The sequence below is a fragment of the Prionailurus bengalensis genome, chromosome A1 (assembly GCF_016509475.1).
Source record: "Prionailurus bengalensis isolate Pbe53 chromosome A1, Fcat_Pben_1.1_paternal_pri, whole genome shotgun sequence".
NCBI classification, from domain to species: Eukaryota; Metazoa; Chordata; class Mammalia; order Carnivora; family Felidae; genus Prionailurus; species Prionailurus bengalensis.
Window position 1 is genome coordinate 28,434,696 of NC_057343.1, and position 25,517 is coordinate 28,460,212.

At 37.3% G+C, this 25,517-nt stretch overlaps 1 protein-coding gene across 5 annotated transcripts in view; it reads right to left on the bottom strand.

Moving 5' to 3' along the window:
* The window catches only part of DGKH (diacylglycerol kinase eta), a 180,523-nt gene that overhangs the window by 13,941 nt on the left and 141,065 nt on the right, over positions 1–25,517 (bottom strand). For 3 of the 5 annotated variants that reach the window (XM_043579629.1, XM_043579648.1, XM_043579652.1), the window contains 12 exons: positions 21,181–21,298; positions 19,953–20,063; positions 19,717–19,813; positions 17,351–17,458; positions 15,129–15,242; positions 14,749–14,883; positions 13,683–13,846; positions 9,972–10,077; positions 8,809–8,901; positions 6,013–6,132; positions 5,545–5,653; positions 3,983–4,113 (listed from right to left, as the gene is read on the bottom strand). In XM_043579629.1, the coding sequence (XP_043435564.1) occupies positions 3,983–4,113; positions 5,545–5,653; positions 6,013–6,132; positions 8,809–8,901; positions 9,972–10,077; positions 13,683–13,846; positions 14,749–14,883; positions 15,129–15,242; positions 17,351–17,458; positions 19,717–19,813; positions 19,953–20,063; positions 21,181–21,298 (1,406 nt within the window). The remainder of the gene's footprint in view (positions 1–3,982; positions 4,114–5,544; positions 5,654–6,012; positions 6,133–8,808; positions 8,902–9,971; positions 10,078–13,682; positions 13,847–14,748; positions 14,884–15,128; positions 15,243–17,350; positions 17,459–19,716; positions 19,814–19,952; positions 20,064–21,180; positions 21,299–25,517) is intronic. The other 2 variants (XM_043579634.1, XM_043579643.1) reach the window with 2 other exon arrangements.

Genomic DNA, 25,517 nt, shown 5'->3' on the forward strand with positions numbered 1-25,517 from the left:
GGGGCTTGAACTCATGAAACTTGAGATCATGATGACCTGAGCTGAAATCAAGAGTCGGATGCTAAACCGAGCCAATCAGCCGCCATCACCCACCGCCATAGTTAATTTCAGTGTAATGGGTATGATCAATTTGCTAACAGGTGAAGTCAAACAAATTCTGTATAAAACAGAGGGTTTGGTATATTTGAAAATTAGCAAAAAGATGGCTTCCGAAGTAGCATCGAAAATAGGATTATGAGATACCACAAAATCATGTGTCTGAGAAGATAAAGATTCCAAATATCCATTCTATTTTGTAGGCTAAGAGCATTATTTATTTTTAAGCTTTAAATGAAATAGATCAGAGTATCTGAAGTGCGTGCACACATGTGCTCTCTCTTCCACACACTTTATGGGCTCTTTGAATTCTATAGCAGTAATGCTACTGACACTTTTTTTTTTCTGACAATTTTGAATCTTTCTAGAAAATACGTTTTCTACAGCAAGCACTCTTTTCCAGCCTGAGATCATTTCTAGGTCATGCTTCTACAATATGTAACTGACCCTGAAAAATATTTTCTCATATGACACCGGGTCATTCTTTTTTATTTTTATTTTTTTTAGTGTCTATTTTTGAGAGAGAGAGAGAAAGTCAGAGTGTGAGCAGGGGTGGGGAGGGGCAGAGAGAGAGAGGGAGACCCAGAATCTGAAGCAGGCTCCAGGCTCTGCACTGTCAGCACAGAGCCCAGTGGAGGGCTCGAACTCACGAACTATGAGATCATGACCTGAGCCGAAGTCGGACACCTAGCCGACTGAGCCACCCAGGTGCCCCAACAACTGGGTCATTCATAGCCAGTCTTAAGGAAGTGTGTGCTAAAATAGCAAATTCAAAAGCAAGACCAAAACCTAAAGAAAGATAGCTGCTCCTGCTACCTAACTTTGAGATATAAATGCATTTACAGTTGCATTTCGATTCTTTTATTTGAGTGGGATAAATATTCTTTCTGCTTTGTTAATATAATTATCTGATTAATAAATACACTTAATATTAAATATTTTATTTCAGGCCATATGCACATTGTATTCTTGAGAATAAAAACTTCTCTGGGAGAGGCAGACTCTACTCAGAATTACCAATTTGGTGTAATGAGATGAATGTTTTCCATAGAGTTACACTAACTCCTAGCTGTATTTTCTTTATTTTGAGTTCAATACTCTCATGTCTTCTAGGAGTTAGGCTGTGATAAAGTTATGCCATGACATCTGTTACACCTTTCTTATTTTTTCATATTCTTTATTAGTGGCCTTTTCTTTCTTTGGATGAATAGGCCTGATTTGGCAAAAACATACTTTGTAGACATTCAGTTACCTTTGTAGCCACACATATGCAACTTTCCAAATGGAAAAAAACAAAAACCAACCACACAAACAAAACCACTGCATCTTTACCATTTTCTTTGGTGTCCCTCACTTTTGCCTATTGTCGTCCTGGAGGTGAAATAACGTAATCAGTTTATTTGTCTGCTAAAGCACCTTAGAAATATTTTTCCTTTCCCACCTTTACAGGGTCACATTGCTATCTCTAGTCGTCTTGCTAAGAAGAAAGTAACACTTGAGCCAAGATCTGAGCAGGAGTTAGCCAGGTGAGGAGGGGCAGGGCTGGAGTGGGACAGCAGAATAGAGGTTTGGTTTTTGACACGTGAAGACTGACACCCCTGTGTGATAGGCAAGTTTCAAGTAGAGGTGGTGATATAATCCTAGAGCTCTCAAATGAGGTCAGGGCTGGAAATACAACCCTGTGTTGTATATGGCCACTGCCATATTCATGGACCATACCTGAAGCAATGGAAATGGGTAAGATTACCCAGGGAGTAGGTAATCCTTTACCAACATTGGTAGACTTTATGCCAAAAAGTCTCCTCCCTCTTACAGCTACACCCAGAGAGCAAGGGGAGCTCATCTTCTACCTTCATGAAGGCTTTGTCCGACAGCTGGTTCTTTCCGTAAAATTATTTTCCTTTTCTCATTCCCTCAGACCGTGTTTTAGAACCAAAAGAGTTAAAAAGGACAGTGTCAATACAGGTTTCCAAAAGACAAGTTATAAGGGAAAGAATGTAGTTTGTATTAAAAATAAAAACAAAGTAGGGGTGCTTGGGTAGCCAAGTCAGTTAAGTGTCTGACTTCAGCTCAGGTCATGACCTCACGGCCCTTGACTTCGAGCCCCGCGTTGGGCTCTGTGCTGACAGCTCAGAGCCTGGAGCCTGCTTCAGATTCTGTGTCTCCCTCGCTTTCTGCCCCTCCCCACTCATGCTCTGTCTCTGTCTCTCAAAAATGAATACACATTAAAAAAAATTTAAAAAATAATAAAAACAAAGTAGAACAAAAAGTCCCATGAAAAGCTAAAGAGAAAATTTACTAAAATAATTCTTAGCCATTTCCTTTTTACTCTTACTTTTTTCTAGCCAAGTCCTATCACTCTAACTTTGACTTTGCATACGTATGAGCTTTGTTTCTTCATTCTGCAAATATTTGCTTTACTCACTGTGTATGTGTGTGTCTATTTGTATGCTTATAGGTGCGTATACATATATATAACATACAGAGATATATTTATATATACATACACATACAGTCTTTTCCTTTAATATACGCTTACTCATGGCAAATGAAATGTAAAGAGAGACTGGCATAGTATATCAATCAGTAGCTAGTCAATAAATATTGCTGCCTGCCAAGGATATGAGAAGCTATCCCTAGATACAATGATGCCTTACATTTATTTTTTTGTGCATTCATTCCACGTTTTGAAGCCAACCTTTACTCTATGAACTTTGGCACTGTATATTTTGCTTTTTTCCAGATTTGGGACTCTCAACTGTGATAATTAATCCACTTCTTTATTATTATTCTGGTTAAAAACATTTACATATAAATGGTGTCCACTTTTAATGTGCTAAAACTGTATGACTCTGCTTTATAAAATCCTACAGATTACCCATACATTGTTCAAAGATCTCTGCTACCGTATTTATAGATAAAGGCACAACAGTTCACAAATTTGTTAGGGGTTTACTGTACCATAATTCCATGAGAATCAGAACCTGGCCTACTGGAAAAGGATCACTCCAAAATATATCAAAGGCTTTGTCATTTTCTTATTACTCAATCTTGGAATTTTAAAATGGCAGCGTTTGGTAAGAAAATATAAGATGACAAAATTCTACTCCCAACCTTAAGAAAGAATACTCTACTTTGGCCACTGGCAGTCTCCACCCGAAAAATCCAAGAGAACCACTGCTTACCGCTAATTAATGATATTCTTTCTGGTCATAAATGACAAAGGGGCTCTAAGCTGCATTCCAGCAAGAGTAAAGGATAATTTTTACTTCATTTACTAAAGAAAATAATACATTTATTTTTGAGCATAATACAATTTTAACAGTAAATCATGGGAAGAGCATTTGAATTTATTGGTCTAGTTGTTCACGTGACTTCTGAAAGGGCAGTCAGAAACACAACAAAATCATAGGACTCTAAGTAGCCACTGCTGTGAGTCCCTTATTTAGCTCCATATATTAGGAAGACTTTGTTACTGGCATTTTGAATTGATTTTTAGTTGTTAACCTTTGGTTCGATTTTTAAGTCGTCTTCAGCAACAATTACCACTTTTCATGCCGACTCAATAAAGTGAGCTGATGGAAACATGAGCCATTTGGAAATATTAGCACAGGAACAGCCATATGAATGGATGCAGAGAAAAATTACTAACTTCATGCTAAGCTTTAGCTACAATAATCAGAGAATGATTTTTGATAGGAAAACATTGCTGACATTCTTGTTTAAAAAGCAGAGGAACTCCAACCACAGGACAATGCATATTAGATTACTGCACATTTGCATAACATAAGCCAAGCTAGAAGCACATAACAAAAGAGGTGCAGGATAAAGGATTCTGTTTTGCCAGGAAATTTTCAAAAGCAGAAGAGTAGCACAAAGGAAATACCTTAAGATCTCGCCTTTCCAGATGCAAAAGTTCAGCCCCTCTGATGTCATGACGGATGAAGATTTCTTTGTACTCTCCCAAACTGAGCAGATCCAGCCAAGCAGCAACTTCCTCTGTGCCCCATTTTTGAACTACCAAAGTTAAGAGCAAAACCCCCTTAATTTCTACATGCTCAATGCATTACAAAGCAAAGGTTGGCCAAAGAAGATGCAAAACAGAGTAGAGCGGGCAGTGCTAGCAAAGGGAAAGGTTAAAGGTGTTGTTTCAACAAAACTCCAATTTCGTTGTTCCCCATGCAGGTTACAGACCATCAATCAACACAAAGGTCTGACTAGGCAAAAACATTCACTGCTGGGCACCCAAACTACACAATAGGAATAAAAAATGTATTTCTCATGATTAGGATAAATAGTACAAGATCAAAATAAGCTCTGATGATTTCTTTAAGACCGTATATGGCACTAATTTAATTTAATTAGCTACAAACTCTAATTAAAATATGAAATCTGAAACAGGGTACTGAATTTTACACAAACTTCTGTTTTGGGTCTTGCTGTCTTCAAGTATCACCTTTATTGATTCTATTACTATTTATAATTATAATTATTGATAATTACAGCACCAAACGTGTTGTTAGATCATTTTAATGTCCTCTAAATGCCGTCAATGCTTCTAAGATTCGTTGGATTGTTATTTTCCAATGTAGATAATCGTGGTTGTATACATTTTATTCAACGTTGCTTAGCTGAATTAAAGATTATTTATTTGCCCTATGTGGTTTTAAAATGCCCTTCAATAGCTGCTCTACGATTGTCAAAAATAAGGTCATGTATCACTTTTTAAAAGGAGTTAGCTAACTCGGAAGAATTATAAAATGACTTGATTATGAAAGGCACCTACTGTCCCATACACACAACTTGAAGGTGTTTTAGCACCAGTGCAGCATTAACGTTAATTTCTAGGGGAAGGTGGAAAGGGAACAAGACAAACAACATCAAAGGCAGAGTTTAATCTTCGCTTGAGAATGCAAATGTCACAGTAGATTGTCATTACTGAGGGAATGAAATGGTGTAGTAAGTCTTTGAAACAGGAGAAAAAGAACAGGTGACTTTAGGTAGAAGATATATTTAGCAAGTTAAAACATATATTTAGCAAGTTTCTATATTTCATTTATGAAAATCTCGACTTTGAACTCTGACGAGAAACAAGTTATCCACTGATGCCTTGAATTGTTAAGCAAGACAAAGGACCATCTAAACAGATGCACTGATGTCCACTGAAGAGAGTACAAGCAAACCTCGTTTTCTTGTGTGCATCATAACTACAGGCTCTTACTGGTTTTTGGACTTTGCTTGAGTATGATATGATTTACTTTATTATGGTAAAACGAACACAAAACTCTCCATTTTAGCCGGTTTATGGTATACAATTCAGCAGCATTTAGTACATTTGTAATGTGCAATGGTCACCACTAATAGTTCCAGAACATTCTCATCACCTTGGTGACACTGCTTTATTTTTTCCATAATGTAATACTTTCCCTTCCAGTGTGGATCACCTACCAGGCTGTGAACCTGTCTTCTGTTTCTGAACCTTTTCCTTTTTAAATTTTGGCACTATACGAAATACTGTGCTTCTGCTGTTTCTCTTGGTGCAATCCATGGGGGGTTCCTGTTCGGGTCGAGCAAGAAGAGAATTTTCTCAGGACATTAAGAGAAGAAAAACTCACTCTGATATTACAGACAATGCAGGAATAAATGCAAAACACTGCTGAAATGACAATGCAGGAATAAATGTAAAACACTCCTTAAAATAAAAGTGTACAATGTTATGTACTACCAAAGATGTACTGATTCCCCGAAGATACCTCTGTTCATAGAAAAGCCTTTTCTTGCTTGTTCAAGAACAGCACATTTGAAAGTAGCGTCCAGAATTCGTTTTCCCTGGAATGTCCCTTTTTCAAAAGATGATTTCAAATTCTATTGTCAGAAAGTCTACACTTACAAAGAAACAGGCCAGATTTTACATACCTCATCTTCGTTTGGATGTAAGATATAATAAAGCCAAGGAATCTCTGTTAACTTCTGCAACTCCACCTCCACAGAATGTAAGGCATTAGATACCCGCTCTTCATGTGGGGATTCTAAGTGCTATTTACCAGCAGGTTAAAAAACAAAACAAAACAAGTCTCAGTGGCCAATCTCAAACAGAATAAACATATTTTATTTTTCTAGCAGACATCCTCAACTCTTACTAGGCTAGGTTATTGTTGTTGGTAATATAAAGGAATATAGAAAAGAGAACACATTATTTTATATTGAGCTCATTTAAAAACAATCTGAATTGATTTATCCGTACTTCCCAAAGACAATATAAGTAGTCAGTGTGACTTTAATAATGTCACAGAAAAATAAGTATCACTTTGGGTGGTGTTGTTGGTTTTTGTTTGTTTGTTTGTTTCCTATGTAAATTCTTTCCTCTCCCTCCCTTCCAAACCATGCATCCATCCATCCATTCTGCTGCATTCTAGTAAGTAATCTCACTATTCTACTTATTTGAGGCAGAAATCCTTCTGATTTCCATAGGTCACTACGTAAGCAAATAATGCTATTTTAAAACTTGGTCAAAAACATGTCACATAATAAGAACTGGCTGGTACAGAAATCTCCTGGAGAAATAGAAGAATAAGTTTAAGGCGGGGGGGAACCCATGAATCTCAGAAAAATTTATGACAAAAAGCTGTTGTCAAAATAAGGGCAAAAGCTACATGGTTTGAAATCTGGAAGGGGTTTTGGAAACTTTATAGAGAATTTAACCAGTCACCTATTTCCCACTTATTTGAAACAGTTATTAAAAAGCATATAGAAATTCAATGGTAAAGGTGAAATAAACACTGTTATGTGTAGGTCGGGAAGGGAGGTGACTACATTCCAGTTACTTGTTACTAACTATGCAACCAAAGGAAGGCTGGCTGATTTTAAGAGTCTTAGTTTCTTCCTAAAATAGTATAAAGATTATTTCTAAGGTCTATTCCAGCTAATCAATACTTCCATAAACCACTTTAAAATTGTAGAGTATCTACATATAGGCTTGCAGAATTTTACACTTAAAGTTCAGAGAAAATGTTACTGTTATTTATTATGGTCATTCTTTCCACCCCCCCCCCACCCCCCGCCCTGTTATTCAAGGTATTTGCCATTTCTAGCAGTTAATAAAAATTTGGAGATTCTCCAGCTTGTCATGTAAAATTCACCATTTTCCTTTGAGTCTAAGAATATATGCCTTATAAAATTGATAAAATGGTATTATACATTTATTCAAGAAGCAAAATGAAGTGTAAACCTTAGTTGATCTCGAATATGAGTGACTCTCTATTTTCACATCAATGTTATCAAAGGTTATGGAAAAACTCACTGGTATACATTTTAAACCAAACACCCACATTTGACAATGACAGAAGCAGACTGAAATGATTAAAAGTCTGAGTGGGTGGTCCTTCTATATTAACATAATGTAATTAATAAATATGAACCAACTAACACTCAGAGGGTACTTTCAGAGTAGAGAGCTGAAATACAGAATAACTTATGCTTCTAGTTCTCATCAATCATAAGTTATCTTAATCATGTTTCAAATAGGCAAAAAATACATGTCCTTCACCTAAACTTGGGACCAAAGTCACAGCTCATTGGATTTCATTGGACACATTTTAGAAAAGCAGGAAAAAGACTCCGGTTAATGACCGAAGTTCCAAGAATTGGCAAAATGTTCCATTGGTTTTATCATAAAAGATAACCAATGTTTCCTCCTAAAAGTTTTTCTTCACAGCCAAAGCATCAGCAGCCACCTGTGACCCAAGGAACTTATATTTCAGCTTCCTCTGGAGGTGGGTAAGAGCAATGGACACCATTAAACCTTTATATATTCACTCTTCTCAGAGTAGAAGATGCTCCAAGGATGCTCTTCTGGACCCCAAGCAAACAGAAATTCCAACCACAGTCACTTAGTTGGCTAGCTAGCCTGTGACACACCTCCCATTTTCCCACTAGGCCAGATACTATGACTTTTACTACCACTTTTATTTAGGTGTGTATTTTCCAAAGCAAGAGATAATATTAGTCAAGAGAAATGTTTTAAGATCACCACCGATCAGTTAATCAGAATTGTTACAAGGAAGTTAAAAACAGCTAACACATTTAGGCTTTCTACACAGTTAGGACAGCACATGTGAAAACCCACAAGTGAACACTAGGTGACGAGAAGACCCAATATTCTAGAACATTTGAAAAAGGGGAGAGAAGAAAGGCTGACCGGTCAGACTGTGGGCAAACCAAACAGGATGTCCGTGGAACAGTTCCACTGTAGCACTTATGCTTGAGGTCCATGGACTGTGGTTAGATTCACACCTGCCCTAAACTTGATTTCCAGGACCACTCTGAGTTAATCTAGGGATATGGCTAGTTCTTGAATTTAGTTCTTGAAACATCTAGTCTAGAAAGGGTTGCCCTTTAAGCAAATCGAAAAATCATACCAATCACATTTCAAAATATCATGTTTCAAATCTATCAAAGCTGACTGGGGACAGTAGAACTGCATAAAAACACGATGGCATATGCGAGGGGAAACTTCTCCTGTTAGTCTGAATCATTACTCCCTGGTTTAGCCATGTCCCTTCCTGAAGGCAAAAGCTAGGTACAGAGAAAGCTGTAAGGATGGAGGCCAGAAGGCTGATCCTGCCTTAGAATCTGATGAATGCATGCTCCTGACTGAAAGGGAGGCCCATACATTGATCATCATTCTTGTGTTATCAGTCGTTTCCTCCTTACCAAAGGAACCCTGCCAACTAGTAAAGATTCTGTTTCATTATACAGTGCCTTCACATTGATGGCTATTTCAGTGGCAGTGTCTCTCGTAAGACTCTAGAAAAAAACACAACAACACATCAAAGACAAGTAGTTCTGTATTAAATTGGGATTCAATCATCAGCAAATACCTTAAATTTTATTCTTCCAAGAAATTCACATCACAAATGTTTTTAAAAACCTACCAAATTTGTATTGTCATTGAATAACTTCACACTCATGTTTGTTAGTATGATTACTTCTTCTGACCTTTACAGCACAGAACCAAACAAATGCTCTGACTGTACTGATACACTCAGGACCATATCTCCTACATACAAACGTGTGCCTGTTCCCAACAACATACACATATTCCCACAAAAAATTTAAGTCAAAGGAAACGATGCCTTAAAGGGTCATTATCAGATCATAGTCAGTTCTATCCACTGACTTTGACTCTCAGAAGTTCCAACCAGATTGCTTTTTTAGACTTTCACCTTGAGGACTAGCACTTATCTATTAATTTAGGTGACTTCCATCCAATAATTAAAAAGAATAAAACGATGCTATATCAGTTTTCTGTACCCTACAGTCTTGTACTGTGAATCACATTTCAAGAGAGTTATATTGTATCCCTTTTATTCACTATTAATGTGTACATTAGAAAGTTTACAGAAGTTAAAAAATTGTAGTCTCTACATTAAACATTACCAGTTTAGTAGAACAAAATGAAGTGAGAATAGCTTCTGTGTACAACTTCAACAATGAATAAACATCGCTAATAAAATACATAGTATCTACCTGTGCCCACATCAAGGTGTAGGGGAGAAGGTGAAAGAGAGGACAAGGAGGAATGGTAGCAGCCGGAACAGAACGAGTGGAAGGAAGATGGCAAGGTGACAGATGACTGAGAGTGAAGTTGGGGGGGGGGGAGGGGGCGGGAAAAAGAGAATTTAAGAGCAGGAATGGAAAAATGGCAGGAAAAGAAAAATCAGGAAAAATGTGGGCACAGATTTACCACAAGCTTCTGGCAGACACTCTTATAGATGTATAATGTTTTTCAAAGGGCGTGGCACATTGTATAGCATCGAAATACATGTGTAATACCAAACAATCCGTAGAATAAGAATTTACCATGAACTCCTCACCTCTGGGAACCGCGGGTTGGCTTTATTCAGTGCGTGGGAACACGCATTCACAGCGTGGGCCAGTTCTTGTTCCAAAAGACAATGGATGGTGGCTGCGTCACAGATCCTGAAAGCAAAAGTAAAGCAGACGAACCAAAAAAACTTTGAGCACTGCTGATTTTTCTCAAGTGCAGAAGTGGTACACTAAGGCAAGTAATAATAATAATTATAATAAAAAGTCATTACGGAAATTTTTTTAATGAGTGCTCAATTACGAATAACAAAGGGTAAATTTAAAAACTTCAAACCCCATTGCGACAAAGAATACTAAACCAAAAATCTTTTCTTTTAATGTTTTTTTTAATTTATTTTTGAGACAGAGAGAGGCAGAGCATGAGCAGGGGAGGGGCAGAGAGAGAGAGGGAGACACAGAATCAGAAGCAGGCTCCAGGCTCTGAGCTGTCAGCACAGAGCCCGACGCGGGGCTCGAACTCACGGACCGTGAGATCATGACCTGAGCCGAAGTCGGACGCTCAACCGACTGAGCCACCCAGGCGCCCCTAAACCAAAAATCTTAATAGGAAAAGTTAGGCTGAGCATCACAGATAAACAAATTGAAGTGCTATTTGGAAGAACAAAATATAAGAACACTTCATTTTGAAGTATCATTGTAAAGTGAGACAGGTCCCAAATGTGGGGAGCAGAAACTTAATCTTTTATTCATTGAAGCTTTGACTAGAAAGAAATAGAATGGATTAAGGGAAGAACATTCCTGTATTTGTCATCTATTGCTAAAGTTCTTTACAGACATTATCTAATTTAATATTCACAACTTAAAAGGTAGCTGTGATGAATTTTCTCTACTTTATAGACGGAGACCTTGAGGCTTGGAGAGATTCAGTACGCATACAAAGCTAATTAAGTAATAGAGCTAGGATTTGAATCTATGTCCATCAGTTCCAAAGCCTCTTGTGCCACAGTCCTCTAGAATCTCAACCTTCAAGAATGTCCTGAACAGACAGGATCCTGGAGGGCGCTCAGGCCAAAGAAGAGAAAGGAGGAAAAGTTCCACCAATTGCTAGAAAATGATGGAAAGTTTGCAGAGAAGCAAGAAAGCCAAACTATTCAAATCCTTTGTTTCTGGCATCTTCAAGGAGAACGCGCTATACACAAGAGAAGAGACTAGTCCTGTATGGTTGAACCAAAAGTAAAGGAAAAGAGTTTAAATCTTAAAGATGATACAATTGATACCCAAGCCACAAAGGAATTTGCAAATGTCGTCTCAGTATTGCTACCAATAATCTTGAGAAATGATGAAGAATGGGACATTTATCAGAAGGACAGAGGTGGGTAAAAGTTATTCTAACTTACAAACAAAGGAAAAGAGGTAAATCGATTTCAGATGAATACTTCGACTGCCTACTAAATCTAGAAATTTCCAATGTAGTTTAAATTCTGTAAGTCCAACATAGACCCTGTCATTTTCCCCTCTCAAATCTCCTTTTCCTCCTGAATCCTATGGTTCCTTGAAAGGCTCCATAATCCATCCAGCCATTTGGTAGAAACCCTAGAGTCGCCCTGTCTCATAATTCAGGCCATTTAGCAAGTTTAGATCCTAATCTATCTTAAGTCTCTCTTCTTCCCATCTCTATTACCTCAATCAGCTGTTTCCTATCAGGACCATTCCAAGAGTGTTCACCCTGCCCCTGCTTTGCTGTCTTGCAGACAACGCTCCACATTGCTTCCAGAAACATTCTGATAAAGACTTGGCTCTTCTTCACCTCTCCATCCACGTATCCCACTCTATCACATATACCATGCCACCCTGGTTTCCTGAGATTTCCTAAAAATACTATGCACTCACACTCCTCTGGGCCTCTGCCCAGGCTTGTTCCCATGTTTAGAATGCTCCTTCTCTTACTCTCCGCCCAAGACTTGGCTGGGAGATCACTTCTTCCAGGCAGCCCTCCCTTACTTTTGTGGCCTCCTCTGTTCATCCACAGTGCCCCACTGTGAGTCTTGTAAGTCCTATGGCCACACTTTTCCCTACTACCCTGCCAGCAAATTAAGAAGAGGGACCACAACACAGCCATTTTGTCATCCCCAGGGCTTAATATGGAGGTTGGCATGTAGCAAAGACTCAAAATTATTTGCTGAATATTAAATGAGTAAGTTTTGAAAATAGATGAGTGAGCCTGATTTTCATCTTTTACAAAATTAAACAAACAGACTAGTGAATATATGGAGAACCAAACTAGGTTGACCAAACTAGGTTGACCAAACTAGGTTGACCAAGTCTGGCCAACCTTCACTTCCCTTTTTTTGATAAGGTTATTTGGTTAGTTGACAGGAAGTTAATATAGGACGTATATTTGGTTTCAAGGGAGATAATATAGGAAGTATATTTTGGTCTCAAGAAAATGCTGTAGCTCTATTTTTGATTTTTTGAAAAACCACCATATTGTTTTCCATCATATGTTAATTAGCTTGATGATGGTAATTATTTTACAATGTATACATATATCAAATTATCACATGTATACCTTGTGTATATAAGTGATTTTATTTGTCACTTATCCCTCACCAACCTGGAAAAGAAAGAAAAACAACCCCATTGTAACGTGGAGTCCGCAGAAGTTGTTTGTAGTACCCTAAAACTAATCTCTCTGTGAATAAGAAGCTGGGAGGTACAGTAATGCAGTTCTGTGCATATAGCTGCCAATTCATTTTCCTTTACCTTGCTTCTAAGCTACTTAGTATCTTGTAGTTATACTTTATTTTAATTCTGAATGTTGGTCTCCAGCTATAGGGAGAAATGCGTATCTTTTCTCCTATATCTCCAACTTCTAGTACATTCTAGGTTTCTAACAAATATTTAAAGAGCTTTGCTTTCCTTCTTTTCTTTTTCAAGATTTTTATCAGTGACCAGATGAAGTGTGGGAAGAATATAATAGCTACCACTACCAGAACACTAAATAGGCCAGACATGATGTGACAAGACACGGTGGGTCTCATTAAACCTTCACAAAGACGTGCAAAGTTAGCTCTTATTATCCCCATTTGGTAGAGAAGATTTAGGTGAAGAGGTGGTAAGAAACTTGTCCATGGTTGCCCACCCCCCCTTCCTCCATTGAAGTTTACTCCTGCTCATAGTGATTTATATCTGTTCTACATTCATGGAACTTGGTTTTTTGCTTGTTTGTTTAATCTTTTCCCTTTTTGTCTACTAAAATTAATTTCTGTGCTGTCTCCCAATCTCCAGATATGTCTTTTGGAAACCGATTCTCGGACTCTTCCCACCCCCACATCCCCAAACCTCCTTGCAAGCAGGATTAATGTCTGTACTTCTTTCTACATTCCATAACCATTTAATAATTACAAGGTAACATATCAGTAAGTAGTATAGTGTAAAGATTGTGTAAAACTGGTGAAATAAACAATAACGAAAGAGCATTGTGTGTTAGGTAACATTAGGCAAGCTCCCCACTGGGGTTCAGGAAGTCCAAGGTCTGTTTGACAGAAAACACAGGGTGTGCACCTGTACGTGCTGGCGGGGGTCTAATGAAGGAGCACAGTCCTTAAGGAGGCATGAATGAGGCAGCAAATGAGGAAGGAGAGTAAATGCATCTCTCTTAGATACCCCCGAACAACTGAAATTATGTATCAAAAGTAAAAAAGCACATTTGCCAAGGCTAGAGTTCTCCCCGCCCACAGCCAGCAGGCCCACCATACCTAGTGATGAGCTCCTCTGCCGCCTGGGAGCATAGCTGCATCTGGGATACCTCCTCTGTTGCCAAGTCAACGGCATGCTGGATGTACAAATGGGTTCGAAGAACTGGTTTACCGGAATCACACTTCTGTTTATCTTCCCAAGATTTTAGAGTGCTTTCAAAAGCCTATTTACAATCAATATTGCAAGGAATTGTTAATTTGAAGCTCTGAGACCCAAATAAGTGTGTATTTAGATGTTACATGAATGACTCTGAAACTATTGCTGTTTTCCTAATCTAAAGCCTCATTAAAGAAATCATAAGATACAAAAACGGTATCTTAAAGTTTTCCAGTGTTATCAGAATAAGTAATGTGATCAATGACAATGAATGTATCACTGAAAGTTTTTAAAAAGACAGCTTCAATTTATGCTTCAATCTTTACATGCATAATGGATAAGATGGGTGTTGGCAGTCTTATCTGTTATGGGTGTAACCTTAATTAAAACATGTATTCTGGAAAAGGCAAAACTGTGGAGGCAGTAAAAAGGTAGATGGTTGCCAAGGGTTGAGGTAACGGAGGGAGTGGTGGATGATAGGTGGAGGACAGGGAATTTTTAGGATAGTGAAACTATCCTGTTGGATACTATAATGGTAGATACAAGTGATTACAGATTTATCAAAAACTATAAAACGTACAGCATGAAGAGTAAACTATGAACTTTAATAATTATTATTAATTGATAATTAATAATTATCAATATTGGCTCATCAACTGTAATAAATGTACCACATTAATACAACATGTTAATAATAAGGGACTATATGTCCGCGAGGTAAGGAGGTATATGGGAACAGAATTAGAATTCTCAGTATTTTCTGATCAATTTCTCTGTAAACCTAAAAGAAACACTAAAAATATAGTCTATTAACTTTTTTAAAAAATTAAATGTTCATATTTAAAACTACAATGACTTGTCAGATTTAAGAGACAATTTAAATATTTTTCCGTGGTTTCTATTTTTCATAACAATTGAATATTTTTTAAAACTCTTGATAAAAATCTAGAAGAATATTTTTTTACATACCCTGTCCCTTGTTAGCATCTGAGCTCTGTTTTTGTGCACAATTTTGATAATCCCTGGAGGCTGAACCCATGCTTCGCCATCTACCTGCACTGGGACTCCCTCATCACCAAATATAGTGATTTTTACCGTACGGCACTGAAATAAAACAAGTCATTTTAGAGAATAAATCATCCTGAGAAACCGACAATGGGCATTCAAGCTTGACTTTTTGTCCATTCCGTGGAATGGAATGTCTATTTTTCCACTTACCATGGCACGGTAACAACTGACACGACAAGAAAGTTCGTATTTTATAGATGAACAGACAGCATAGGAGTCATTTGGAATAGCTTCCCCAGTGGCCCGAGTAGTGAGGTCAGGTCTGATCAGAGAAAACAAACCTGGGCTATTCGATGATGCTGCAGTTTAATGACCCTGGAAACTGCCATTTGCATGCTATCAAATATTGCAACAACTTCCAGGATCTTGTCATCAAATGATGGTGCAGCAAATATCTGAAAAGAAAACCTATATTACATTTCCCCTGATGAGGTTAAGGTTTCGATGAAGTGGCACATCAGCAATGTAAAGTCTGCAATATACATAGTAAAACCTACAGAAATAGTAAGCAGGAAAGTAAGTCAATTTTAATAGGAAATGATAGTCCAAGGACCACCCCCCCAAAAAAAACCCCACTGTAGATGATTTAATGTAAGCAAACTTAATAAAAAAGATTTAAAACCCACATGGATAAAATGTTCATGCCCTTCATAAAGCACTCTTTAAACCAGCGAACCATTCTATTCTAAATAATCCATCTTGGGGGGACCTGGGTGGCTCAGTTGGTTGAGCATCTGACTTTGGCTCAGGTCATGATCTCCCCATTTGTGACTTCGAGCTCCGTGTAGGGCTCTGTGCTGACAACTCAGAGCTTGGAGCCTGCTTCGGATTCTGGGTCTCCCTCTCGCTCTGCCCCTCCCCTGCTCATGCTCGGTTTCTCTCTCTCTCTCTCTCTCTCTCAAAAATAAAATAAACATTAAAAAATTTTAAATAATCCATCTTGGCATAAAATGCATCAAATATCTGTTCACACATAACTCAGATGTTTTGATAAAATGATGCATGTAATTTCAGGAAACCTAAAATACCCAGTTTACCTGGCATGTTCTAAGGGAAATCCTTCAATGTTTACAAGCAATATGTATAATGTGCTTTATATATTAATATGACAACTTTTTAGGGCATTTGAGAAGATGGTAACAGACACCTCAGAGGATAAAAATGATGCAGGCTTACTTTGTTTTGATGTTAAATGCATTCCCACAAAATCAATTTAATCAAACAATTTAAATTCTGGCTGTCTTACTTTGTCCCCTTTATTCTCTCTTTGACTATATGATAAACAAGTATGCCTCGGAAAAAAAAATTACTCAGCATAAAGCAGTATCTAAATTAAAACTGAAAATATCAGGCCATGAATTTGCAAACATTGATGATTTCTTGTCATTAAAAATTTTTTTTTCAATGTTTACTTATTTTTGAGAGACAGAGCATGAGCAGGGGGTAGAAAGAGGGAGACACAAAATCCCAAGCAGGCTCCAGGCTCTGAGCTGTCAGCACAGAGCCTGACATGGGGCTTGAGCTCACAAACTGTGAGATCATGACCTGAGCTGAAGTCAGAGGCCTAACTGACTGAGCCACCCAGGTACCCCAATTTCTTATCATTTTTGTTAGCAGACTGCGTGGTTTTATTTTTTTAATTAATTAATTAATTAAAATTTTATTTTTTAAATTTACATCCAAGTTAGTTAACATATAGTGCAACAGTTATTTCAGGAGTAGATTGAGACTGCGTGGTTTTAAATCCTGTCTGTGCTACTTCCTGTGTGAACTTTGTGTCAGTTTCTTCACTGGTAAAATTTAGATAAAAAATCGTGATTGTCAGTAATGAATGTGAAGCTCTCAGAACACTGTCTGAATACCTAGGAGGAGTCATTAGCTTTATTCACCTTTATCGCCTTGATTTCTTCCCTTTAAGATATTTAAGAGTGGAAGAGTAGTTACAGGCTGACAAAAAGTTCACAGCTAATGTAAATTTTATAGTTGTTACATTATTTACATTATTATATGCGTTACATTGTTAAGTTGTGTTTTTTTCTCCTTTGACAGGAAAGTCTAAAAGGACGAAAAACATAGACCTAAATGTTAACGGCCAAATGAGCCCTGTTAACATTTCTAAAAATAAAAATAATAGCCACATCGATGTAGAGTTAAAAATACAGAAAGGTATTTTGGCAGGCAGAATAACGTCTCCCTTTCTACCCCAAAAATGTCCATGTTCAAATCTGCAGAAGTAGTGAATGTTACTTTACGTGGCCAAAGAGACTTTGCAGATGTGATTACAGGGGGAACCTTGAGAAGGGGAGATTACCCTGGATGATGCAGTGGGCCCAATGTAATCACAAAAGTCATTCAAAGTGGAAGAGAAGGGCAGGAGGGGAGATCAGAATGATGTACTGTGAGACTCAACCTGCCTTTGTTGGCTTTGGAGACTTTGGAAGGGGCCATGAACCAAGGAATACGGGCAGCCTCTGGAATCTAGAAGGCGCAAGGAAATACTTACATCATCTTCTTTAGTTCCACCCCAAAAGTTGGTGCCTCCGGCATAGCTGGGAATGTTCAACACTGCTATTCCTTGCAGACTGGGGAGAGGGATATACTGCCCATCACACTGTAAGGTAAAAAGCTTAGAAGTTAGAGAAAAAGAGCAAAACCACTAGTTGGGAAGCCACTAGAATGCCAAAGACAAAGGATGATGGAGAGAAGTGTGTCGGTAATGTTTGCTCTCCTAGAAACATATTCCTACACATTACCTTTATCTTATTTTTTTAACTAAAAAAAATTTAAGGTGTAAATTACTATAGTTGTTATAGAAAACCAACCCTAAAAATATTAACTTTTCTGCCCAGATCGGGCGGTACTTTTCTTTTTTTTCAAGTCACTTACATTTTCACTTGTATTAGGGTCATCTTTGTGCTTATTATAAGCATCCTTTTGAAAGCAAGCTGAGTGAGGGCGTCTGGGTCCTAGCCACCCCATCTAGCCCCTCTCAGAATTCCTGCTACTGTGCTGGCACTCTGTCACTAACGGTGGCTGGCCAAAACTCCGGGTGAGTTTCTCCAGTAGCCAAAACCAAAGCCAGGGAGAGAAAAACCATGCATGTCAGGAAGTATCTTATACTTACTGTGTCTTCTAATCAATCACAAAAATGAAAACTAAATTACCACTGAAATAGGAAACAAATATCATATGGCTGGTGAGTAATTATACGTGACATGTAAGTCAATTCTCAATCCTTCACCTTAAAAAAGAAGAGCTTGCAGATGTCATTCTTAAAATAGGGGCTATATTGTCATTAAATAATTCCTGCAATAAAAGATAATTAACGTAACTTTATAACATTGCCTTTTAATACCCAATCAAAATCATCTCCACTCCTTAGAACAAATGAAAATCCAATTCCAATCCATATTCAACCACTTGAAATAACTGAGAACATTTTATGCTTGATTGTACTCCTATAGGTATTTTTTACACCTTCTTTTCCTTTTCATAAAAACACATTCAAAGGTCTATAGTCTATCCAAAGGGCCAGTCATGGTACACAGCAGGTGCTCAATGTGTATTTCTTAAAATAAACACGCATTAAGTATTTAGTAGAATAATGAACTTTTTCTGAACCCAATAAATTGAACAGGTAGCTCTGTGTGCTTTAGAACAGCTGTTCAAATCATATCACTAACTTAAAGGAAATGGAAAAAATGCCAGTAACATCCATCTTAATTTTTAAATATATTTTTTAATGTTTATTTATTTTTGAGAGAGGGAGACAGAGCATGAGCAGGGGAGGGGCAGGGACAGGGAGACACAGAATCCAAAGCGGGCTCCAGGCTCTGAGCTGTCAGCACAGAGCCCGACGCCAGGCAGGCTCGAACTCAGGAATCACGAGATCATGACCTGAGTTGAAGTCAGACCCTTAACCGACTGAGCCACCCAGGCACCCCACATCCATCTTAATTTTATTTATTTTATAAATAAATAAATATAAATATAAATATAAATATTTTATAAGCGGTGATAAATCAAACTAGCTGATCATGTGGTTATGTTCTAGTGTGGAAGGCATAGCGGGTTTATCTTTACTAAAACATTTAGTTGATAATGAATGAGCCAGTGCTCATTCCAGTATTAAGATAACACCTAAAATAATAACGCTCTGTTTAATCTACATACTTCTCTGTACGTAGGCTATACCTTAATTTAAAATATCTGGCTATAAAAAGACACAAGAAAGAAAGACATGCATATTGGCATAAACTATGAATCCTGGACCAAGGGTGAAAGAAAATAAAAGTCACAGAAGTTAGTAGACTTTTCAGAGCCATGTCTCCAACCATCTTTCTCCTCTTATTGGAGGAGATTAAACAACTTTTGCTGTCCTTAATTTCCCATTTAAATTAGTAAAAAGCTACTGAAAAATTTAAATGCTCAAGATCTCTTTTTAGTTTACTATTGTTAGAAATAATTGGAACGAATATACATTTGAATTAAAACAGTCTATTTACTATAAATGTTTTTTTCAGGGATTTCTGAAACATCAGCCATCATAGAATTGGGTCAAGATTTATAAACTTAAATGAGAAAATCTGTGAGAATCTGTTACAAATGCTCTCCTATAAATGCACTCTCATGGCTGCACCTTCTCATGGGGCAAGACTCCACAGTAGCATCCAGATTTCAGGCGCCAATGATAATGGTAAGTGTATTGGTCATATACAGGGTCTAGCCCTCCCTTAGTATAAAGTTGGTAATCACTTCCACTGAGTGTTTAAACACTCAAAGAGGAATTGAAGCCAATTGAGTTGCCCAAATGAAATTATTTTTCTAAGTAAGATAACATGAAATATCTTTACTTCAAGATGAACTTACCTCAAGTTGAACTCTCTGTTCTAAATTCTTATACGACCTTTGTAATAACTCCCGGGTTCCGAGGACTCCATACCACATCAAATTTTTAGTTCGGCTCCTGAAAATAAATATTGGCAGACATTTCAATAGCTATTATTTATTCATCTTTAAAGGCAGAGCAAGCAAAAGAGGTAATAAATGAAATTAAAGTGAAATTGCCTTCCTGTAATAACATTATAACTATTACCCAAAATTACCTGCATTTTTCAGGGTGTTCTTCTCTCTTATTATTAAATTCTAATGAAATTTTTGCGTCTAATCCAATCCCAAAGTAATTGTTCATGACACATTTTTCTGAATATCCATCTCTGTGATAATATGGAAAAGTACATAAGAGTCAATTTCAGATTCATAACAATTACAACTTGCACACAAAACAGCACTTAAAACCATTTAAGTTTCCATTCCTTACAGAAGAGAGTAAAACTTAGCAGGAATTAATTCCTGTTCATATGCCATGTGAACAACCCCAGTACATATGTGTAATTTTTGGTACATGTGGTAAAAGGGATAGGGGGCCAAGCAGAGACAGAATCATAGTAACGCTTTTCTAAAACTTGTAACAAAACCTTGGTTCTTTTACTTCCTACGTGAACCCTTTACTACATACATAAGTGGGAGGGTCTTGCAGTCAGGTGCCAATCCTCCTTTCTTGATCATTAGAAAGTCTCATCCGCTGTACTCTTATCAATGGACAAACTATATGTTAACTAGCATGAATTTAAATTAAAAAAATATGGTGACGTCTTTGAGGAGTGTCATTAGAGAAATGAGATGTAACAAGAGAAAAATTATATGCAGAAGTAAAAGTTCATACTGAACTGCCAAAAAAAAAAAACCCCAAAACAAAAAACAAACAAAAAAACACCTGTACTTTTAAGAAGGGAAGAGATCAATGTGGGCCAGATGCTTCCTGAAATAAATAATACAATATTCCAGGGAAAAGTGAATACAGGTATGCCTCATTTTGCCATAGGGAAATGGGCTAGACAGGACCGACCTCGAGAACAGATCCTGAAAACAACTGTGTTTCAAATGCATCAATGCACTCATCATCATCAACTTTTGAAATTTTCTGATGACCCCCCCTTTTTTTTTTTAGCATTTATTTATTTTTTGAGACAGAGAGAGACAGAGCATGAATGGGGGGAGGGTCAGAGAGAGAGAGGGAGACACAGAATCTGAAACAGGTTTCAGGCTCCGAGCTGTCAGCACAGAGCCTGACGCGGGGCTTGAACTCGTGAACCACGAGATCATGACCTGAGCCGAAGTCGGACACTTAACCAACTGAGCCACCCAGGCGCCCCTGATGACCCTTTTTATATGGGGAAGCATATTTCTTGTAACACATTGACAATTTTACTGTTCGTATAAAGTAGAAACAAGAAAAGTCAAAACGAGATATTTACAAAAGTATTTCCTTACACGGAATCTGGATCTGGGTCAATAAATGGCGTTGCACCAAAAGGATCAATATTTGCCAGTAACATTTTGTTGATAATAGAACTCCCAGCAATTGAGGCAGCTAATCCTGCTCTTAAACCTGGACAGAAAAATAAATACATACAGGATCACATGTTAAGAAAAAAGATAAAGAGCCAGTGCATTGTTTTCAGGCTTAATCTCAGATACCTTGCCCCCAAAGCATGATTTTCGGTGTCTAATCTTCTCATTATTCAAAACCAAAAACTATAACATTGGTGATTACAACCAGGATCCATATGTTGTCATAAAAAATGCAGCTGATGAAGACTCAAATAAGAGTCTCTTTGTGACAGTTTCTCATTTACCATTCTAGTGATTCTATACTTCAACAAGTAAATATTACCTCCTATGTTATAGCAAATAAGGCGGTAAATCTGTAAGGAATTTGCAATAAAGGCTGAATTAGCAAAAATGTCACGGTGTTACTACTTCCATATGCTCAAAGCATCGACAATAATATTCAATTAAAAGTATTAACAGATATACTAAGTGAAATCCCAGTGTTGGTATCAACGGTAAGTATGAAAATATTAAGCACAGGTATTTAAGAGCAGTATTGAACGTAAAAAAGTGAAGCATTTATCGTACCTCTAAATATGTAAAACCTCAAATTTATTTCAACAAGTAGTTAGCTTTCTACTAAATAGTTACGATATTCAAAGCTAATCAATTTTATGATCTACCCAACCCAAAACTGAGGCTGGAAGCATTAAACTCTGCAAAGAAGAAAAATAACAAGGGCCTAAGGGAATAAACAAACAAAAAGGAAAGAATAGTGAAGAAAAGTATGTCCTGGAATTGAGAACCACTAGGAAATTAGGAAAAAAGTCCTTTTTTTAAGCCAATATTCCTTTCCTCAACAGTGTGTTCTTCTTAGAAGATAATTATTCATTATTTCAGCTACAAAGTTTAGCTGGTTATTAAATAATCAACATGAATTTTATTCTGTCATTTATTTTCATAGTTTTGAATATGCCATGGCAGACTTAGTTATGCCAGTTTCTTTTATGTCTACATAAGTAAATAAATGGATAAAGCCACTATTTTGGTAAGAAAAGAAGCACACTCTAGACAGGTGAAGAATCAGGCTCCAGCCACAGAAAAGGATAATATTTTCTAAAATCTTTTAAGGTCAGGCATATTTACAGCTTTAGCCAGAACGGTCATCTCATGGTTTCAGGTTTGAATAGAAATATAACCTCTAGACGTGGAGGTCTTTTTCCAGAATCAAACATGTTATGGGTTTATCTACTTTAATATTTCACTGAGATATAATTCACATACCATGAAATTCACCTTTTAAGTAAGTGCATAATTTGGCTGTTTGTAGTATATACACAAAGTTGTGCAATGATCACTACCATCACATTTAGAACATTTTTTATTACTCTACAAAAAACACCCCGTACCTGTTAGTAGTTATTTTCCTTGCCCCCCATTCCCCACATCCTCAGACCCTGGAAACCACTCACCTATGTTCTCTCGGGACTTGACTACTCTGGGCATTTTATATAAATGTAAGCATATAGTATGTGGCTTTTTATGTCAAGCTTCTTTCACTAGGCATAATGTTTTCAGAGGTATTCATGTTGCAGCATGTATCAGTGCTTCATTCTTTTTTTAAAAGATTTTATTTTTAAGTAATCTCTACACCCAGCACGGGGCTCAAACTCACAACCCTGAGATGAAGAGTTGCATACTCCCCTGACTGAGCCAGCCAGCACCCCCGTTCTTTGTTCTTTTTAATGGATGACTAATAGTCCACTGTATGGATATTGTACATTTTGTTTTTCCATTCATCAATTGATGATTATTTGGGTTGTTTCTTCTATTTGGCTATTATGAGTAATGTTGCTATAAACAGTAACGTACAAGTTTTTGTGTAGACGTGTATTTTCACTTCTCATGGGTGTATACCTAGTAGTGGGTTTTTGGGTTATATGTTAACTCTGTTTAATTCTTTGAGGAACTGCCCAACTCTTTTTGCAAAATGGCTGCACCATTTCATATGCTAACCAACAAAGTATAAAAGTTCCAATTTTTCCACATCCTTGCCAATATTTGTTATTATCTGTCTTTTTTTGATCATAGCCATCCCAGTAAAGTGAAGTGGTATCTCATTGTGGTTTTGATTTGCATTACCCTGATGACTAATGAAGATGAACATCTTTCCATGTGTTTATTGGCCACTTGAATATCTTTTTGCAAGAGATCCTTTGCCCATTTTTAAATTGAAGTATTTGTCTTTACTGTTGAATTTTAAGAGCTCTTTATATATTTTGAATACTAGTCCCTTATCACATATACTATTTACAAATATTTTCCTTTATCCTATGGATTGTCTTCTTTCTTTCTTCCTTTTCATTTATCCTTTTTGATTTATGAGAGGAGAAAGTTTCATGGAAAGTCACAACAACCCAGAATCTGCAAAAACTAAAAATCAATGTATCATTTTGATGATGGCATATTGTCAGTTCATCAGACCAACTACCCCTCCTCACTTTGAGGGAAAATTGAAAAGCTGAGCAAAATGTAAAATGAATTTATTTGAAGATCATTAAAGAGGTAGACCAAAGATGAGGGCTTACCAACCAACCATTAGAAAAGGAGAATGACTCAGTCAGGTGAGCCCAGGACTCAGGGATAGCTCTTTTTTTGTTTTGTTTTTAACTTTTTTTCTAATTTTTATTTATTTTTTTTGAGAGAGTGAGCACATGTGTAAACGGGGAGGGGCAGAGGGAAAGAGAATCTTAAGCTCAGCATGGAGCCTGATGCAGGGCTCAATGTCACAACTGTGAGATTGTGTCCTGAGCTGAAATCAACAGCTGGACACTTAACCGACCGAGCCACACAGGCGTCCTTAACTTTTTACTTTATATTATTGTGGTAAGACACTTACTATGAGACCTACCTTCTTAACAAATTTTTAAGTGTTTTAGGCAGTATTGTTAACTCTAGGTACAGTATTGTTAACTCTAGGCAGTATTGTTAACTCTAGGTACAATTTTGGACACCAGATCTCGAGAACTTACCTTGCTTAACTGAAATTTTATGCAGCTTGACTGGCAACTCCCCATTTCCTCTTACTTCTAGTTGTTGGTAACCACCATTCCACTCTTTGATTTTATGGTTTTGACTATTTTAGATACTTCATGGAAGTGAATCATGTAGTACTTGCAATGTTGTGACTGAATTATTTCACTTAGCATAATTTCCTCCAGGTCCATTCACATTATGACAGATTACAGATTTTTTTTTTAAGCTGAACAATATTCCATTGTATGTATATACCATGTGTTCTTTATCCATTCATCACTCAGTGGACATTTAGGTTGCTTTCACGTCTTGGATGTAGTGAATAGTGCTACAATAAACATGGGAGTGCTAATATCTCCTCAAAATTCTGATTTCAATTCTTTTGATAAATTCCCAGAGTGGGATTGCTGGATCATATGGTAGTCCTAATTTTAGTTTTTTTAAAAAAAATTTTTAATGTTTATTTTTGAGAGAGAGAGAGAGAGAGAGAGTAAGCAGGGGAGGAGCAGAGAGAAAGGGAGACACAGAATCCGGAGCAGGCTCCAGGCTCTGAGCTGTCAGCACAGAGCCCAATACAGGGCTTGATCCCACAAGCTGTGAGATCATTACCTGAGCTGAGATCAAGAGCTGGACACTTAACTGAGCCATCCAGGCACCTCACATCCTCCCCAACACTTGTTGTCTTTTGATTTTTTTTTTTGTTTGTTTTTTGATAATAGCCATCCTGAGTAGTGTGAGGTGACAGCTCATTATGGTTTTTAATCTGCATTTCCCTGATGGTTAGTGACTTGAACATCTTTGGTTTGGTACCAGGGTAACACTGGCCTCAAAGAATGAGGTGGAAAATGTTCCTTCCTCGTTTAGTTTTTGGAAGAGTTTGTGAACTGCTGATATTAATTCTTTAAACACTTGGCAGGTTCATTAGTGAAGTGATTTGGACCTGGCCTTTTCTTTGTAAGAAGTTTTGTTATAGGTCTAGTTAGATTTTCTATTCTTGAATCGGTTTTGTGGGAATAAGCTTAGGAATTTTCTGAGCCTCTGCCAATGGGTTAACAAGGCATAAAGAATTAGAAAGTCATAGGATGTTCACACCCAAGTTTGGGTAAACAAGATTAGGTAAGTAAGATTAGATAAGGTGGAGCAAAGGCCCCAGTATAGATAGGGCGGGGCAAAAGCCCCTGTATAGGTAAGGCCTGGGCACAGGCCTCAGTATAGATAAGGTGGGACAAAGGCCCCAGTAT